Source organism: Furipterus horrens, unplaced genomic scaffold (genome assembly GCF_987537825.1).
Source record: "Furipterus horrens unplaced genomic scaffold, mFurHor1.1.pri manual_scaffold_7, whole genome shotgun sequence".
NCBI classification, from domain to species: domain Eukaryota; kingdom Metazoa; phylum Chordata; class Mammalia; order Chiroptera; family Furipteridae; genus Furipterus; species Furipterus horrens.
The window spans coordinates 107,670,469-107,690,952 of record NW_028327177.1 but is presented as its reverse complement, the minus strand read 5'-3'; the positions used below and the strand labels follow the sequence as shown (position 1 = coordinate 107,690,952).

Genomic DNA, 20,484 nt, shown 5'->3' with positions numbered 1-20,484 from the left:
ATGGAGTCTCTGATACAGTGTTGCTTCTCTGTGGCTTTGTGTTGGGGAGGGCTCAGAAAGGGAACAGTGATATGGCCTGGCCTCTGGAGTTTTGTCCAGGTGGAAGCTGTCCCCCGGCACTTGCCCTGATGCCAGATACTCCTGTTCCTCTCTCTGTGCTATTGGTGCCCTTCCAGCTACTGCCTCAGTGCTGAAGCCCAGAAAGAGTGAGTCTGCGTAAGCCCTAAGTCTGTTGTGGGCCCATTAAGAGAAGACTCCTGAGAATCCGCAGTTTCTTCTGCCACCCCAACTCCCAATGGTTTTTACAGCCAGGACTTATATTCCTGGCAGTGGAACCCTGGGATGTGTGGTCTGGTATGGGGCTGGGATCCCTCGCTCCTGAGGTATCCCTCCTGATCTTTATCCACCACACGTGGGTGTGGGACCACCCATTCCACGTCTCCACCACTCTTACCCTTCTGGATAAATGTGGCTTCTTTAATTTCTTGGTTGTTGGACTTCCATACAGCTCAATTTTCTGGCCATTTTGGATGATATTTGCTTTGTAGTCTAGTTGTAATTTTTGCTGTGGTTGTGTGAGGAGGCTAGCTGTGTTTACCTATGCCTCCACCTTGACCAGAAGTTTGGGTCAGGAGCTGCCTCATTTTTAACAGCTCCATAATATTCCATCATCCGGACACATCACAGTTTATTTAACCAGTCCCCTCTTGGTGTTCATTTATGTTGTTTCCATTCTTTGCTAAATATTACTGCAACAAGTAACTTTGTAGGTATGTCATTTTTAATATGAGTATATGTGCTTATCAGTAGGATAAATCCCTAGATGTTAGGAGTTCAGTCGATGAATCGAATGGTACATACATTTTTATTTGGAAAGAGGGTGCCAAACTGCTTTTCATAGGAACTATAGCAATTGATGCTCCTACCAGGAGTGTATGAATGCTTCTTTACACCCACATAGTATGTATTTTAAAAACTTCTTAATCTTTACTGGTCTGCAAGATGAAAAGAAACATCTAATATGTAGTTTTTATTTGCACTTCTTTGAAATGAAGTCAAGGATCACTTCTTATTTTTAAGAGCCATTTTTATTTCCGTTTTCTGGTGAACTTGTCTGTTTATTTCTTTTTTCCCCCCACCCCCCTATTGGCTTATCATTCTTCTTTCTGGGTTGTGGAAATCCTTTATGTAGTAAGGAAGTTAGCCTTTTTTTTTTTAGTGGAAAGATTTTTAAAATTCAGATGCTTTGGCTGATGCCTGAATATATTCTTGAGGAGAAGTTGATTGTGAGATCCAGTGAGGGCAATCAGTTGTTGATTTCATCTACTTACGTCATTTCTGATATTAGAATAGAGATGTAGAAAGAACTATCTGAGGTAAGGTAAGTGAAGACTTCTAAACAGGAGTTAAAAGACAGACAATAGTTTCAGAGAAAATTTGTGCAGCAAATCCTACAGACACTTATTCTGTGCCAGCCACTGTTTTAAAACACTTTTAGCATATTAACTAATTTAATCCTCACTGTAATTATAAGTAGTTATTGCCCACATTTTGCAGATGAGAAAACTGAGGCACAGAATTGCTAAACTAAGTAACTTGACCAAGATCAGGCAGTTAGTGAGTGTTGGAGCTGTCATTCAAACTGGGGAGACTGGCTCTACAGTTCATCCTGTTACTTTGAACTTACTGTGCTATTCTGCATCTCTATTTGTTAGTGTCCACAATGTATTAAAAGTTCATACAAACTTTAAAATGGAAAAACCTGTTAGAAAAATAAAGGATCCCTGACTGGTGTGTGTCAGTGGGTTGGGCATTCTCCTGCAAGCTGAAAGGTCATGGCTTCAGTTCCCAGTTGGGTTGCATGCTTGGGTGGTGGGCCAGGCCCCCGGTTTGGAGCATAGGAGAGGCAACCAATTGATGTTTCTCTTGCACATCAGCGTTCCTCTCCATCTCTCTCCCTCACTTACTCTCTCTCTAAAAATAAATAAATAAAATATTTTATTAAAAGAAAAGAAAAAGGATATGAATAGGCATTTCACAGAAAAGGAGATACAAAAGTTTAGGAAACAAAGGAAAATACTTGTAAGATTTAACAAAAATTAACCAGAGAAACACAAATTTAAAAAAGTCACCAGTCTGTGAAAACAGAAAAACTTGTTAATTTCAGTTTTTGGTGAGGATTTAGGGAAAAGGTATTTTCTTCCCTGTTGCTGTGTATTTAAGTTGGCAAAACAATGTTCAAGAGCATTTTGACAGTATCTGTTAAAAATTTAAGTGTATATACCCTTGCATTTCTATATCTACATTTCTGCCTTATAGAAACATTTGTACATTTGCAAGAGAGGCATACACAAAGATGTTTAATGGTACCTTGTTGGTAAAGCAAAGCAATTAGAGATAACTTGTGTCAATCAGCAGTAAAGTGGCTAAATAATATATTCATATACATATTCTATAGCAGCTAAAAAGAATGAGGTGTGTCTATAATATGAAAAGAAACAACTTCAGGACATACTGTTGAGTTAAAAAAAGCAACTCGTTAGAGTGGTATGTATAGTATGTGTTGTTTTTCCTAAATGTATATGGGAAAATGCACAGAAAGAGGTTTTAAAATATGAACAACTTTGGTTACCTCAGTGGTAGATAAAGGGAAATTAGCCTTACTTATAATGGTTTAATTTTCTACAACATGTATTTGTGTATTAGCTATGTTATTTAAAAAAAATGACCATTTGTACAAATGAATTTGATACAGTATTTAGTTGTTTGAGCATCTTTTGCTCTACTGTTGAAGACTATCCTATCTGCACATATAAGGGTAACCAAGTGTTAAGCTTGCTAACATTTTGAGTGCACATAGAAATAGTCAACTTTTAGAATAGAAATAGGGTAACTTTCTATTTCTTATACTTTGCCTGTTTTCACCATTTGTGTTCAAAAAGTTAGCTAAATAATCCAGTGTTTCAGAGGAATGTAAAAAGAACAATTTTGATCCTTTAAAATATTATAACATTTGTTTAAATGATAGAGAACCTCTTGGTTCTGAATTAGGATAATTTAAAAAAAATTTTTTAAAATCCTCACCTGAGCATATGTTTAGAAATGGGGTGGGGAGAGGGAGGGAGGGGGGAGAGAGAAACATTGATCGGTTTGCCTCCTGTATGTGCCCCTACTGGGGATCGAACCCATAACCTTTTGGTGTTTGGGACAACACTCCAACTAACTGAGGCACCTGGTCAGGGCTGGACAATTTTATTTTATGTAACAATTTCTTAGGATGAGAAAATGAACTAACATTTATTGATTATTCTTTTCTATGTACTATGCTAGGCTACTCTGCAAACTGTTTTATTTCCAATTTTGTGAAGAAGATTGTTATTCCTCTTTTAGTGAAGAAGATGCAGACAGAAAGGTTATTTGTTCAGGTTTTAAGAGCCAGGTTTTTAGAAGGTCTTTAAGTTATCAAAGTCTATATCCTTTTCTCTACCAAGTTGCCTATCAGATTGTATACTGGAAAGAACTGATGAATACATTTCTGTTATCAAGAAGTTGATAATTGCTATGGTTCAGTGGATTGAGCTTCGGCCTGCGAACCAAGTGTCGCTGGTTCGATTCCCAGTCAGGGTACGTGCCTAGGTTCCACAACAGGTTCCCAGATGGGGGCGCATGAGAGGCAACCACACATTGATGTTTCTTTCCCTCTCTCTCCTTTCCCCTCCCTCTAAAAACAAATAAATAAAATAAAATAATTTTTTAAAAAAAGAAGTTGATTATCCGTAAATTGGCAATGGTCTAATGTAATGGATGTTCAATAAAATTAGAATGTTGGAATGCTGTATCTTTCGTACTGTTTTGGGGATTGACACACACAAAAAAATGTTACTCTTTTTTGCCTATTTGCATGTGGGTTTGTCTTGTTAGAACACACAGACACACATACACCTATATATTGATACATGCATGTGTGTGGGTGCAACTTTTTTTTTAAAAAACACTGGGTCATGAGTCCCATTTTGGCTCCCTTGATGCTGTTACCAGAAATAGCGGCCATATTCCATATATCACCTGTCCATGGAGTCCTTAGTTCAGCCACCACCTGGCTTTTGGGTTTTTTTTTGCTTGCATTAAGAGCTTTGCTAAGCTTCATGTAGCCATAAGAACCATTGGCTTATCCTAGGTGAGATTCATATCGTATGTGCTTCAGAATTTGGTTTGTTACTTGAGAAAGGGGTTGAGGGGTCAGCACATAGTCAAAACTGAAACTGGAAGTGAGCAATGCAAACCACAGGAAGATCCTGCCTGCATCTTGGTGATGTATCTCTATAACCAATGGACACTTCCTGTGAAACTTGCCTTTTCGAGTACAGTAGTTTCCTAACTTGTTCTGTACTAAGCTTCAGTCAAAGGTGGTTAATGTGATAGCAATATAGATAAGTGTATGATAATTATTGTACACAGGACTTGCATGAAACAACTGGCCGCTGATTATGTTCTGTAAACTTTCCTACTGAGGAGTTGCATCTTACCTGGTAGGACATTTTTGTGGAGTCGCTGTGGAACTTATGCTTTAACCTTGACTGTATGCCTTGTCAAGAATTGTACTTACTGTTCAGGTTTTATAGCCACAAAACAGTTCTTTGCTTACTGAGTCTAGACTAACCACCTAAGCTATATTAGATTCCTGGAGCCATTTGCCCACTCAGGTGCTTCCTCAGCGGTGTTACCTTGCTTTTAGGCACCTTGATGATTGCACAGCACCTTATTTCTGTGAGGGCGTGGGGATTGTGATTATTTAGTAAGGGTTGCCTGTCTGTAGTTTCTACTCAGAACCATGTTGTCATGTCTTTGATTATTAAAGAGAAACCAAAAATAATGTACATACTTACTATTAATTCTCCCAGTTTCTAGATGTTGGCTCGCTCTCTCTATATATGTATATATATACTTTTTTTTTTTTTTAACATTATGTAGGCCAAACAAATCTCTGGCTACCTGACCCTCATTTTGTGCCTGTATGAATAGTTCAAACCCCTAATTTTAAAGATGTGGAGCTTGGCCTATGGAAAGGCCAGTTGCTTTTTCATGTATTTTTTATTACTTTTGAAATAAGAATCTCATTTTAAAAAAATAAATGAGCTCCTCTGGTGTATCCAGTTAAATTGCGGATTATCTCTGGACAGGACTTAATGGCCTGGGTAAAGAGAATTGTGTGTAGATGCTGATTTTTAGGAATCTGACCAAGGAAGGGCATTAACTAGTTACTATTTACAGAGTGCTTACTCTGTTCTAGGCATTGTGGTATAAGTGCTTTACCTCAGTTAATGCTCATAGCAATCCTAAAGCATTATAGTTACCTCTTTTTATATAGGCAGTTGAGATTAAAAACATACAAGTCAAATACAAAGCTTATGTTTAAACTTGCTATACTTTACCAATACTGTATGTTTTCAGAATTATGTACCCCTTTTATTGCAGACATTTTACTTAAACTTTTAAAAAAGATTTGAAAGAACTTTTGATATGTTAACATTATACAGGATTGTCTTATTTATGTCTAATTAGATGGCATAACAGCATTTTAATTTTACTCTACACTTGTCAACCCCAAGACTGTATTACATTTTAAGTGTACATTTGCTTCATTCTTCTTCTTTTTTGTGTCTGTGTGACTGTAAATGATAAAGTTTTCATGTTCTTTATAGCTTTTCCCTATCTAAAGTTTCAATCCTCTGTTAAGGTTGATATTCCTGTTATTAGAATATCATCTCCTCAGTCAGTTAAGCCAAATTATTCTCTCCCTGTAGTATCTCTTCCATTTTTCTTTTCCTCCCAGTGCCCTTTCATTTCTTTAGTTTAGGCCATTTAACTGTCAGAGTAATTCTCCCAGAGCATAGTACTGACCACACGAACTTTTAGTGACCCTTGTTGCTTACTGAATACAATCTTACTCCTCCTTATTCCCCTTTCAGCTCCCTTTATGCTTTAGCCAGCTTTTACTATTCACTGTCTCCTTGAAGGTGCTCCTGCTGTTCCCACCTCTGGACCTTGTTCACTTACTCCTGGAATGTTATCCCTGTAACCTCCGTTTCTCTATTTTGGATTAAAAAAAAAAAAAAAAATCGGAAGAAGTTAGTGTGAAGATTAAGTGAAGTAACGTACATGAAGTCCCTAAAAAACATCTGCTATGTGTAGTATATGTATTAATTTATTCATTAAAAGGTAGCTATTATTATGATTTAGCATTCCTCCCAGGCCAAATAATCTTTGTCTTTAAGGTTGTCTCTTTCAGAACTCTGGCCTTTTGAAATTTCTCTTGGGGTTTAATTTAATCCAGCTGAGATCTGTGTTGGCTCTTCATCCTGTACTTAAATTATCCTTTGAATAGACTTGGACCTACAGGATCTCTTAGGATAACTTCAGAGAGGAATAGCTGTCTATTTATTCCTTTCAGCATTGCTGTATTCAGAAAGACATTAAGAGTGGAATAGAAAAAATAAGTTTTGTCTTTGTAACTGATTTTTTTTAAAATTTATAAAAAGGAACAGTAATACCTACCTCACAAGGTTGTTGTAGGGCTCAAATGAGATATTTGAGAAATTGTTCAGCATTATTCTTGGAGTATCCAAATACTTGATAAATATTTATCTCCTTTCTTACTTAAGCCAGTAGTGTTCTTCTTTAAGACACACAGAAACATATATACAGACCTACAGATATAAATGCATGCATATAATTCCCCCCAAACATATACATAAGCAAATATGTACACACTCATGCACACATCCAGAAGCATATACACCAGAGTCTGTACCCAGTAGCCTGATACTTGAAATTCTAGTCCTAGGTGAGATTGATGTGGTAGGATTCGTATTTACTGTCTTTTGACCTTTCCATAGAACCATTGATCTTGTACACAGAGAGTTGCCCATCTTTCCATTTCTGTTTATCTAAGTTGTCAGTTTTGATTTCCAGTGGTGTTTATCTTCTTAGTTTAAATTGTTTACTTTTTGACAATGACTAAAAACTATCTTCTAGAAAATATTTACTTGTCTCCCCTCTTCTTTCGGCTATTTATGCAGAAGTTACCTTTTCAGTGGAGCCTTCCTTGGTTCCCCCTTCCTCTGCCTTTCATGTGGCGCCCATTTCTGCTTAACACTTACTAGTAACATACTGTTGGCTCAGGAAAATATGGTTTGGTCTCTTTTTCTTTCCTCACTGTCGTATCCCTAGTATGTTAGTAAGCACTCAGAAGATACTTCAGTGTGTGATTTTCAGTATAACAAGTGTTAACATTATAAAGGTTCTTATAGTTAGTGGTTTAGATAACTGTATACAGGAGACTGTGTAACACAGACACATAGAAACAATATTTTATTGTGGGAAATTAAAAGTAGGGAGAATAACATCATGTAATTCAGGGTGGCTGGGCACCAGCTGAGTCCTAGCACTGGCTTATGACCTCTGCACCCTGCGTCAAACCTTTCCTCTCCCAGCCTCAGTTTCTCCACCTGTAAAATGAGGATCTGGACTCAGAGGTCCCTCCCCTCTGGGCCTCAGAGGAGGTATAGGGGCTTGGTAGTTGCAAACTGACCCTCTGTAGCCGGGCTGCCTGCAACCCCAGCCCGCTATGCACTAGCCATGTTAAGGCTGCCTGGGAATTCCTGGAGTCTCTTCCTCGCAGTGTTGTGGGAGGTTTAAGTGAGCTAGCAACTGTGAAGCACTTAGACAGGTGCCCAGCACAGTCAGAACTCAGTGACTATTAGCCATGATCTGTCGTCAGTTGTCAGTCCTCACTCCTCGATGCTTCCAGGCAGTGCCTGGAGATTCTGTGTCAGGGGACGGAGGCTCCTTCCCCGGCTCGCCTGGAAACACCAGAAGTGAAGCAGTGGGTTTAAGGGACCAGAGCAGTGGTGTCAAACCTGGAGTCCAAGATAGCAGTTCGTTGACAGAACCTCTCCCCTCTCCATGCCACTACCAGCTGGCCCTGGACAACTGCCTGTCTGGCCACCCTTCCCCTTCAGCCAGGTCAGTCCTCTCTCCTTGCAGGCCACACTGGCCCCTGCTGATCCCCAGACACCTCAAGCCTATGACCACACCATCCCCTCTTGTTCTTTCTACAACCTTGGCTCTTTATTGTCACCTAGACCTCGGCCTGGCTCTCTCATCTAAAATAGTAGGCCCCCCAGTCACTCCCTGTCTTCTTCATCCATTCGACAAAAATTGGAGCTTCTAATGTGTGCCAGGCTCTGTTTTAGGCCCTGGGGAAACAGCACCGAACAAGCCAGGCAAAGCCACTGCCTTCATGGAGCTGGAATTCTAGCACAGGGGCAAGCAGGGGGGCAATAATAAAGCACACGTGGCTAAACAAGGAAAATGTTAGATGGGAGGAGTGCTGTGCAGAGGACGAAAATGCTAAAATGGGGGACAGGATGGAACATGGGCATGTCCTTGTCGGTGGGTGACCCTCATCAGGCGCTTACATGAATCAGGAGCCCATGTCTAACTAGCTCTGCACAGTTCATGGAAGTGGGATTTGCTTCAAGTTGTCAAACACCTACTGAGCACCTACCCTCTGCCAGACTTCACACCAGGCTCTCAGTGCACATGGTGGACAGTCAGCGGTGTCACCCTCTGCTCTGTAGACTGGCACGGGACACTCATTCCCAACCAGATCATAGCGGCAAGCCTGAGGTGGTGTGGCTGTCCAGAGTCAGGGGAGGTGACGAGGTGACATGTTGGAGTTGAGGGCCAGATGAGAGGTGGAGCTGGTGGAGCAGAGAGCAGCAGAAACACAAGGATGGAGGTGGAAAATGAAGGTAGAGGCCGGTACCCAGGTATCATACTGTTCCCACTCTCACTACCAGCAGCCAGAGCCTACAAGCACTTACCAAGTCATAGGCATTATGGCGAAGCACTTTATATGGATTATCTTATTTAATGCTTACAACAACCCCATAGGGAAGATACTGCTATTATGACCCCACTTTACAGATAAGAAAGCTGTTAGCTAAATGTAAGTAACTTGTTCAGGGCCACCCAGACACTAATTGGCAGAACTGGATTGAGCCTAGGCCATCTGGCTCCAGGGCTTCTGCTCTTAACCCAGGTGTGCATATGAGCACATACTGTGCAGAGGAGGGAATGTGGGCAACACGTGAGAGTGTGGGCAGGGCCCTCAGGACTTGAATGGAGGGCTGAGGGGTATGGACTTGATGTTGGGACGACCATTCCCCACCCCTGACCCCAGACCCTCTGCCCAAGGTTTTAAAAACAAGAGAGTATGGGACACAGTCAGAAATGTGCTTTAGGAAGTTGCTTCTAGCTTGTAGAAAGTGGGTAGGGAGGCAGAACAGAGGCTGGCCCACATTAAGATCAGGAAACTAAGAATGGCCCAATGCTGAGGCCATGCTCTGGGATGATGGGGGTGGGGGTGGGGTGGTGCAGGGTGAGGTGGGAGGTGAGTAACTGGTGAAGGCCTGAGCTAAGGCAATTCAGTCCTATTGGAGAGAAGAGGTCAGCTTCCAGGGATGTGAGGAAGCAAATCTGTTCTTGCATTAAAATAATATTTACTAACCACTATGTACCAGGCACTACTCGATGCCTGTGTTAGAACAGTGAACAAAACAGAAGCATCTGCCCTAGTGGAGCTGACATTCTAAAGGGTGGAGAGAGATGATAAACTAAATAAGTAAAATACATAATATGCTAAGGAATGATAAGTGATATAGGAAAAAATAGGTGTGGAGGTTCTGGGGTATTATAAATTGGGTGGTCAGGGAAGTCCTCAATGAAAGTATTTAAGCCAAGACCTGAAGGAGGTGAGGGAAGAACCATGCTAGTGCCTTGCAGGACAGGAGGAGGAAGTGCAAAGGCCCTGAGGTGCAGGTTAGGCTCTCATGATGAAGAACCAGGAGGCCAGGATGGCTGGAGTGGAGTGGGGTAGAGGAAGAGAAGCAGGAGCTCAGAAGGCAGCCCAGACTCAGTCTGAAAGGCCCCTGGGAGACTTTGGGTCTCACTCTGAGTGAGATGGAGGTCACTGAGGGTTCTGAACATAGGGGAGACATGGACTGACATGTTTTATCAGGATCACTCTGGCGGCTGTGTTGAAAATAGACTGTAAATGGGAAAAGGAGGAGGGAATACCAGCTGGGAGGCAAGAGGCGAGGTGACCTAGACAGGCCGTGGGGAGTTCTTTCTCCCCTCCCCTCCTCTCCTCTCTCCTCCCTGCCTTTCTTCTTCTCTCCTCTCTCCCTTCTCCCCTACTCTTCTATACACTCTCCTCTTTTCTCCCCATACATCTACATGCATGAGTGTGTGTAACACAGACACATACAAACAATATTATTGTGGACAATCAAAAACGGAGAGAAGAGCACTGTCCCCTCCATCGCACACAGGTACTCGTCACTCAGCCTCAACCATCGTCAGCTCATGGGTAGACTCGTTCCATCTATGCCCCTTGCATGCTCACTCCTCTTCCCCTGGACTATTTTGAACCTAATCCAAAACATCTTGTCGTTTCACCATAAATATTTCAGTGTGTCTAGATATATTTCAGAAGTAGAGCTAACAGGAACTGTGGATGGATCGGTCTGTAGGGTGGGAGGGAGAAAGAGGAGTCAGGGATGACTCTGGGGGTTTGGTCTGAGCAGCTGGAAGGATGAAGCTGCCATTTGCTGAGCTGGGCAGACTGGGAGAGCAGCTTGAGGGTGGGGAGTCCAGTTTTGACATGCATATTGAAGATGCCCATTGGACATTAAGTGGAGACATCAAGTAGGCAGCTGGACACATGAATGACCAACTGGGTCTGGTGCTAAGGGGGCAGGGCAGCTTGGGGCTTTCTGAATGGGGTGACTGGGTGGAGAATGGGGCCTTTCACTGAGCCAGGAACAGAGGGGAAGCCAGTTTGAGGCAAGGTCAAGCGTTTGTTTTGATGGGTTGAGTTTTAGGTACCTGGTGCCTTGATATGACAAGTTCTCTAGCAGGTGCTGAGGTGCCCCAGCTTGGAATTCAGGGGAGGGGTCAATGCTGGAAATAGATATAGGTGGTAGTTAAGCCAGGAGAGCCACTGGGGTGGATTAGGGGGTATCTGCAGACAAGAGGAGAAGCAGGCAGCACAGAATGGGCATGGATGATGGGATAGGGGTCCCTGGATCATTGGGGATGGAGTGGGGGAGAAAGGTCTTAAACCATCCCGAAATCTGGGAAGAACCTTTTCTGCTTGGGTACCCCCATGCACAGTAAAAGCTTATGAAACTAGGAGCAATAGGGTTTATGCATGATCCATTGGGTTTACCTACTCTTCCTCCATGTCCTCATCCAGGATCTAGCCCTGGGCATGGACCCCAAGACAGGAGAGACAAGCTTCAGGGGATTGGGGATTTTCCTTCCTGCCGCTGCCACTGGGAGAGGGAATCCCTCTGCCTCAGTTCAACTGAGAGCCCTCAATAGTGCTGCCTCTGAGTGTGACCCTGAGCATATGAGCATGGCACAGCAAGCCAGTGTCCCCAGAATGGCCAGTCTGTGGAGCCAGACTAGCTAGGCTCAAATCCCAGACCATTGCTAGCGGGCAGCTTCAGTCACGAGACTTAATCTCTCTGAGCCTCAGTTTGCTCAGCTCTAAAATCTGCATAACTGTCCCTAGTCTGCTGGGTTTGAGTAGATGAGGTGATATATATATGTGTGTGTATATATATATATGTATATATATGTGTACATATTATATATATATATATATATATAACCCTGGCTGGTTTGGCTCAGTGGATTGAGCGTCGGCCTGCGAGCTAAGTGTCGCTGGTTCGATCTTCCAGTCAGGGCACATCAGAGAAGGAAAACTCTGATTCCAAAAAACCTCCGCTGCCTTGCGGCATACCTCTTCAGGGGAAAGGCTAAGGGAGTAAACCCCGACAGAAAATCCGGAGCTGGAGTCCCTAAGGCGGTTTGACGTTGTAGTCAACACCGGCAACTCCTGCGGCGCACCTGAAGCCAAGCTGTATTGACTCCGTCTTTCCCTTGGATCCTTCAGCTGCGAAGAGAGGGGGGGTCTGCTGCATGGGCAACAGCAGATCCTCCATATCACCCTGCCCAGGCTCTGTAGCTTCAGCTTCACTGGAGGGGACACTCCAGCGTCATCGCAAGATGTCGATTCAACACGGGAGGAGACATATACCGTGTCACTCCCGAGTTGGACTGCACAGCCATTCTCGGCGGTGCAGATAGACTCTTAAGAAGCTACACCATCGTCTCTCGAGACGGACGGCTGCCGACGATACAGGAGACTTTTTAAAACCGTTGGAGCAGTTGACATAGATCAACTTTCATCAGCTGGAAGAAAGAGGCTTATGTGCAATTTTTCAGTTTGTGATGTGATATTAGAACTCTTTTTTTGTCCATGCTAAAGTTTATAAACACACGCACTCATACATATTCAGTAGATATTTCATTATCTGTTATAAGCTAAGCATGGTTCTAAGAATTGGTCCTTCCCTCTAAGAAGTTTATAGTTCATGCCCTGGCTGAGTGGCTCAATTGGTTGGAACATCGTCCCCTATGCCCAAAGCTTGCGGGTTGGATTCCCAGTCAGGGCACATACCTAGATTGTGGGATTGATCCCCAGTCATGGTGCGTATGGGCGGCAACTGGTTGATGTTTCCCTCACATAGATGCCCCCCCCCCCCCGCCCGCCCGCTTCTCTAAAATCAATAAACATATCCTTGGGTGAGGATTGAAAAAAAGAAGTTTATAGTTCAGTGAATAATATATAGTAGTTTTCTTTGCTTTTTTTTTTTTTTTTTTTCTCTGCTAACTCAAATGATGGAGAGCTCTGAGGCTCCATCTTCAGATTCTTTTCTATCCATATTTATTCTCCTTGTGACCTTGATTTTCAAATTTTATCTCCATTCAGGACATCTTTGCTCTCTTGACATCTGCACTTGGATATCTAATAGGAAACTCAAACTTAATATGCCCTGTACAAACTCTTGATCTCCTTCCCCTAACAAGAGGCTCCTCCCTCTGTAAGTGGCGTCACTGTTCATCCAGCTGCTCAGGCGGAAACTCTAGGAAGTCATCCTTGACCCCTCTTTCTCTCACACCCACATCCAAAATATCAAAAATCCCGTCGGCTCTGTCTTCAATATGTATGCCCAATTGACCACTTCTTTCCATGTCAGGACTGCTCCCCTACCCACAGTTTATCTCTAATCGTGGTTATTACAATAGCCTCCTATTTAGTCTCCTGCTTCCACCTCTTTCCTTCTGTAATGAATCTTCTAAAACAAAAGTTAGATCATGCTGTTCTTCTACTCAAAATTGTTCAATAGTTTCCCATTTCACTCAAAAAAGCCTAAGATTTTTCATTGCCCTACAAGACTTATTTAACCTATTTTCTTCCTCACCCCTATCTCATTTCTTACCATTTTCTCCTTCTATGGCAATAAATATGATTTACTTGTTTAAGAGTTAATGATGTTTGACTCCCCTGTCTAGATTGTACAACAGTTCCATGTGGGCAGAGACCTATTTTCATTCCAGCATTTAGAAAAGTACCTGGCATGCTGTAGGCACTTAATAAATATTTGTTGAATGAAATGCAACAAGTGCAATACAATATGATCACTATATAAGGAAATAAAGGAAATAGTGACATGAGTACCTAGGAGTTGAGGGAAGACTTTATAAAGATGCCCTTAAACAGATATTTTTTGAGAAAGAAAAGCAGGTAAGAACATTCCATACAATGAAAATAGCATTGCAGATGTACAGAGGCATGAGAGAACACAGGGTATTCAAGGAACCAAAAGTACAGTACTGCAAGAGCGTAACTTGTGGGGGTAAAGATTAAGTAAGCAGATGAGGCCAAACATGTAGTAGTTGGTGCCAGATCATGAAGGGTTGATAGGCCATATTAAGGAATTTTAAATTTTATCCTGCAAGGTGGGTGGTGTGGTACCACTGAAGATTTTTGAGCAAGGGATGATACATATGTTTACACATTCAAAAGGTAACTGGCAACATTGTGATGGGTGGGGATCCAAGCTAAACAGGGCATTTTATTTAAGCTATATATGATGTTGCAAGCTATGATGCAAAGAAACAATTACTATCACTTGAGTGGGCAAGAGGCTATTTTATTTTATGATTGGACAAAAACCACTGATGTGTAGTGTGAAGGTGTTCTTGGCATACTTGCAGTACATCTATGAGGGGGAAGAAATGCCCTGTGGAGATGAGTTTGTTCATCTCTAAAAATCCATGCTTTAGGAGAGTTTTTTAAAAATTTACTTAATTATGTCTTAAGTCATTATGTAGACTAGAAAAGTTTTTAAAGAGTAACATTTATGAATTCAACAAGAAAGGCTGTTGTTGTAGAATGAAAGGTGTTGCACTTGAAGTGAGCCTCCTTTCTTCATAGAGGACCAGTTTTGTCACAATATGCCTTCTGATCTTGATTCACTGATGTAGGAAATAGTGACAGTTGTAAATATAATTAGGACTATACTATTTGCTATAGGGCCCGTACATCTGCTTTTGTAGGATCTGCCTTTGCATATTGCAGTACCCTGGTACAGACAGAGTTTTTAAAATGAGGGATAAGCTGAAACATTTCTTCTTTCATTCAAATGCAAGGAAAAACCACTTCCATTACTTCATTTGTCTTGCTCAAGTGTCTCAGAAATATATTGAATGTCTGGAATACTTCTGGATCAGAACATGATGTATAAATTTAAGGATAAGATGGAGGTACCTAAAATGGAGCACATGGTTTGAAATGTTGAGAATTTGACACTCCCAAATGCATGGAAACATACCGTATTATTGAGCCTATTTTAAAAACCATATCCAGATACTATATTAGGAAGTGGAAGACATGTTTACCAGAGACAGATACAACAATACAGAGAATTAAGATCCATTTGACTCCATTTCCCAAATTAAGACATTTACCTTTTGAATGCACTATATTATTCAACTCAACTATCTAATGGAGCAGTAAAAGTAGTTTTTAGTGAGATAATTGCTTTATCATTTCTGAGTCCATATTTGATCCAAATTACCATATCTAGCTGAAAGATTTACCAAAGTCAGATGACTAGTAACGTAGGATGGAATTTTCTAATTTGTTAGAAATGAAGGGTAAGAAAAGAAACCAGTTCAGGAGTAGGTTTATAGAATCATCTCTAACTAGTTTAAGCAGTTTAGTAAAAGATTTCAAGTGGCTTATAGAATTGTTGGGAAGACTGTGGAAACAGACTGTTGAACTTTCAGGAATGACATTCAAAGCCACATTGCAGCTGGGCCACCAAAAGAGTTACTATCTCTTTTAGGATCAGAAATGTGCCTGCAGCTGTAACTTTTAGCTTCTTGGCTTAGAACCTCACCACCTCTGCCATGATTAGGAATCTGCCACTGTTAGGAAATAGCCATCAGCAGGAAGCCATCTTCATCAGCAAACTGTTGTCACTGCAGCTGGCTCTTGAGCCACGACACACCTACCACAACCTGTATGACAGAATGGATGCCATGTGCTCTTCTTGATACCTGTGAAACCTGTGACTAGATACAAGGACCTCTGCAAATGCTGCTGCAGAAAACTTGTACATCTCCATGGCAGTCCTTGTTAGTAGAAACAGCCTAAATGCAACCTCCCTCGTCTGATTGGTAGAATTGAAGTCACATCCACAATGCTAACTGCAAGAGAGGGTGAGAAATATAGTTTTTAACTTTGTAGTCTCTGCAATGCAGAAAGTCATAGACCAAATGATGAATACTGATCCACCATATATACCACAGATACAGATCCCAGTTCTCCATAAGGCTAACCACCATCAAATAGGTTACGGATAAATTGAGAAAGTTTGCAAATAATACCATCAAATAACGTTGAGAAACATTTTTTTTAGTATATTTTTATTGTTTGATTGTGACACTTTTAAAGATACTTAAAATTGGCGCTCCACCTATATTTAGTGAAAAATGTATGCCAAAAGTTTCCTCACATTTAAGGTGTGGGTAGTGGATGAAAAGCCTGAATGAGGGAGTGAAAGAAATCAGAAGGGGTGATTCCCTGAACTGAGCCTCGATCAGTATTATCAAATACTGAAGCATGGTTAAATAAGGTGGAAACTGAAGAGCAGTCATTTGATTTGGTAGCACTTCATATTTACTAGTGTTCTCAAAGGTCCTAGTAAAGAAATAGCGTCAGAAACCAAATTGCAGGTTGAGGCTATAAGTAGGAGGGAAGGGATTAGAGCAGAGATTATAGAATAAGTTTTCAAGAAGCTTGCCTTTTAAGGAGTAGTAGTAGTTTTGTTTTTATTTTGGTTCAATGCACTTGCTTTTGTATATACCATGATTAACTAGAATGAGGTGCAAAGCAAGTATCACAGGTCAAGTATAATGTTCCAAATTTCCTCATTTTTGTCTTTTTGTGTAGTTTGATGTAAAGTGTGTACTATTAAGATAATCTCTTTCTGCTTAGAGATATAATGGATACAACATTATTTTTATTCTCTAACCATTAGTTACTTCACTTTTGATTTGTTTTCAAAGAGCATTTAATTATTTTGATTTACATTTTTAATAAAGTGCCAATTTTGGAGTTGCAGTTTAAAGTCTTAATAGCTCACTTAATAAACATATTTGTATGCCTGGTTGGTTACCTGGGCGCTGATTAGATGAATTCACTTTCAATGTAGTTTATTTGAGCATTAGTGACAGATACTCAAAAGAGTGCAGATTATAACTGCTTTTATAGGAAGTGGTGTGAGAGCATTTTGTATATTACACAGAACTTTTAAAATGTATTCTAAGTAAATATCTGATCATGTTAAGTTCACTGGATGCTGTAGACAACATAATCTCTATTGTCTGTCTGTTAAAAAGGTGGGTGGTGGAATAACTGTACATTTGATAGTGTAGTTTTCTTAGAGTGCACTTATGTGAACAAAACAAGAATGCCTTCAAGGGCAATGATTTAGTGTTCCACATTTCCTCATTAGCTCTGGCTGGTGTGGCTCAGTGGATTGAGCGCTGGCCTGCGAATCAGAGGGTCACTGGTTCAATTCTTAGGGCTCATGCCTGGGTTGTGGGCCAGGTCCCCAGTTGGGGGTGTGTGAGAGGCAACCACGCATTGATGTTTCTCTCTCTCTCGTTCTCCTTCCCTTCCCTTCTCTCTAAAAAAATTAATAAAATTTAAAAAATTTTTCTCATTTGATGGAGCATGTCTGTTATGATTTAATTCCAAATTTATTTACATTCTGGGCCCTAGAGAGTGACCTAGTTGGATTTTTGGTTAAAAAAAACAAAGCAGAAATTATGCAGAGTGGAGACATCAAAAAAGAAGGAAAGACTTAAAGGAGAAGAAGGTTGAAAATAATGAAAACAGAATTTTGATCAGTGCCCTGGAGTGAGAAGGAGGGAATGGGATAGAGAGAACACACGTAAGTGGATGAACTACAGATGAGCTTTGGATGAGAGGAGGGACACCTAGTCTTTTGAGGAAGAGAATGGACAAATACAAAATCAAATAGGTATTATTTTTCCTATTAAGAAATGGGTTTATTTGTAAAGTCCAACCCATGTGGGGCAATTTTGAGTATCTTAAAAGATTAGATTTCTTGACTCTTACTTGAGATGAACATAAGTATTTTTATATATTTCGTTAAATGATAAATTGATTTTTTTTGTTGTTGTTTCTCAATGACAAGTTTCATAACAATGGGTATCTTACTGGTGCTTTTTCATTGATTATCTCATTTTAATTGTCAAAAAGTATTTGTTTATTGAGTTTTTACTAGGTGCTTCTTAAGTTTCTGATAAATTTCTTTAAAATATATTGGTTTAAATGGCCTTTCATTTAAAAGTTGGTAGTAAGATACTTAAGTTTATCTACTCCAAACTTTCATTAAGAAAGTTGTGCTTTAGTGATTTATCTGAAGTCACTTAGCTGCTTAATGCCAGAGGTAGGACAGGAACATTGGTTTCATGATTGTTAGGGCAGAGCTCTTTTTATGCCAGCTGCCTTGCTTCCTAATTTAGTACACTGGTGCCTCATTTCATCATGCACACTTTTGTGTGTCTTGTGGCCCATGATCACCTCACAAGAACTTCAAAACTAGACTTCCTGTCTTTAATATGCATTCAACAAATATTCTCAAGTGCCTTCCTTACTGTATGGCAATCACTATTTTAGATCTTAGGGATCAACCAGTTCTCAGGCCTCAAGAATGAGGAAAATGGAAAATAAACACTTAAGTAATATTAACAGTTTCAGATAGTTATAAATGCTATCATGAAAAGAAACAGAGAAATAAAATGTGGTAACAATAGTCAGAGCAGGTTTCTCTGAGGAAGTGACATTTGAGCTGAGATCTGAATGATAAGAGTCAGCTATGGGTTAGAGCATTCCAGGCAGAGGCCCTAAGCTTGAACAAGCTTGGCATGGTTGGTGAATGGAAAGAAGGTGAACACTGGGGAGAGTGGGAGGAGAAGAGGTCTGAGAAGAGAGGGCAGTTCAGGAGGGCTATGTAGACCCTGAAAGTGGAAATTTAGAAAAAGGATTGTATTCTAAGTGAAATGGAATGGTATTGGAGCAGGGGAGTGAGTGACCTGAATATGTTTAAAAGATTATACTGCTTGATAGAGAGTAGATTGTAGAGTGTAACCAGTGAAGGTGATTGAGGAGTGGTTGGATTTGGGATTTATTTTGGAGGTCTGCTGGATTTATTGATGAACTGGATGTGGGGGTGGGAGGTTTGGGGAGGATGGTGAGAAAAAGAGGAAGGTGGTACTAGACTGGGGGAAGAGCATGTTTTAGGGGAGGAAATCAGATGGTTTGTCTGGGACTTGTTAAATTTGAGATGTCTACTGGAATCCAAGGAGGAACTTGGATATTCATATCTAGCGTTGAGGAGGATATATCAGCCCTGGAAATGCAATTTGGAAGGCAGCATCACACCATATACTGAAGGAGTTTGCATAGGGAAAGAAGAGAAGGTGGTCCACAAGAGCCCTGAAGCATTGTAACATCTAGAGGTGAGGAGGGAAGAAGTCAGGAGGGGGCCGGCGATGTAGGAAGAAAGCCAGATTTGTGGAAGCCAAGAAAAGAGGGCATTTTAAGGATGGATGTTCATGTTCACTTACTTTAAATAGTGCTGCCAGATCAGGTATGATGAGGACAGAGAGGTAACTACTGGGATTGGCAATATGGAAGGCAGTTTCACTGTCTCATGGAGTTAGAAGGTAATTGGAGAGAAATGGAAAATGAATGGAAGATGAGAAATCAGAATAACTGGAGATAATTACTTTCAAGAAGTTCTGCTGTGAAAGGGAGTCTAGAACTGGAATGATATCACAAGGGAGGAGGTGGAGTCAGAAGAGGTTTGTTTTTTCTTTCTGTGCTTTTTTAAAATTGGGAAATACCAAAGCTTATTTATGTGCTGATGAAATGATCCACTAAAAAGGAAAAATTAATGATGATGTAGTAAAGCAGGATGAATTGTAGAGTCAAACCCTTGAGTTGGAGCTGGTTGGATAGGATGGACAGCACAAGTAGGGCGGTGCCCCCTTTCTAAGAGCAGGGCTTCAGTGATGTAATAGGACGATCACGTGCCTCTTTACACACAGCTCCTCCCTCAGTATCACTGAACTTCTTTAAAACAAGTTGATCAGCCCTGGCTGCTGTGGCTCAGTGGATTGAGCATCGGCCTGCGAGCCAAGTGTCGCTGGTTTGATTCCCAGTCAGGGCACATTACTAGGTTGCATGCCAGGTCCCCAGTTGGGGGCATGAGTTAGAGGCAACCAAACAGCGATATTTCTCTCCCTTTCTTTCTCCTTTCTCCTCTCTCTAAAAATAAATAAACAAATAATTAAAAAAAAAAATACAAACTAGAATCATTTGTGAAGTAGAGGTGATGAAACTGTTGGCTAATAAAACTATTATTAAAAAAAAAAAAAAAGTTGATCATCTTCTTTCTCTAACCACTAATTTTTCTCTGTACTATATCTTACATGTTCTTTTGGATGACTTAATCCTTTATAAGCCTTAGCCTGAAGCAGCTGGTGATATTTAACACCTATTTCAATTTTTGTGCCAACAGGTGAAGCAAAAAATTTATTGCCATATCTTGGACCCAACAAAATGAGAGATTGTTTCTGCACCATAAATTTGGATCAGGAAGAAGTTTATCGTACCCAAGTCGTTGAGAAATCTTTAAGGTTTGTAAAAATTGATAAATTATCATTTATGTGAAATATATTGATACATATATTTATTAATAAATTTTATGCTCTTTCCAGACTTCATCAGAAAGACTTTCCTTCATGTGCAACTTTTATTTTTCTTTTACATTCTGAATTTAATTTTAGAATTACAGAATCTCAGAGTTTGAAGGAGCTTAATGGTGATTGAGCTGGACTAACTGCCTTATGTTTGTTTCATTCTGACAGTTATCTTTGACAGATGGTCATCTGGCATTTGCT

The 20,484-nt window shown here is 40.7% G+C and overlaps 1 protein-coding gene across 2 annotated transcripts in view; it reads left to right on the top strand.

Annotated features, from left to right (window-relative positions):
* The window catches only part of RASA2 (RAS p21 protein activator 2), a 115,101-nt gene that overhangs the window by 7,913 nt on the left and 86,704 nt on the right, over window positions 1-20,484 (top strand). For both annotated transcript variants that reach the window (XM_090284247.1, XM_090284245.1), the window contains exon 2: window positions 20,103-20,220. In XM_090284247.1, coding sequence (XP_090140373.1) covers window positions 20,103-20,220 — 118 coding nt within the window. The remainder of the gene's footprint in view (window positions 1-20,102; window positions 20,221-20,484) is intronic.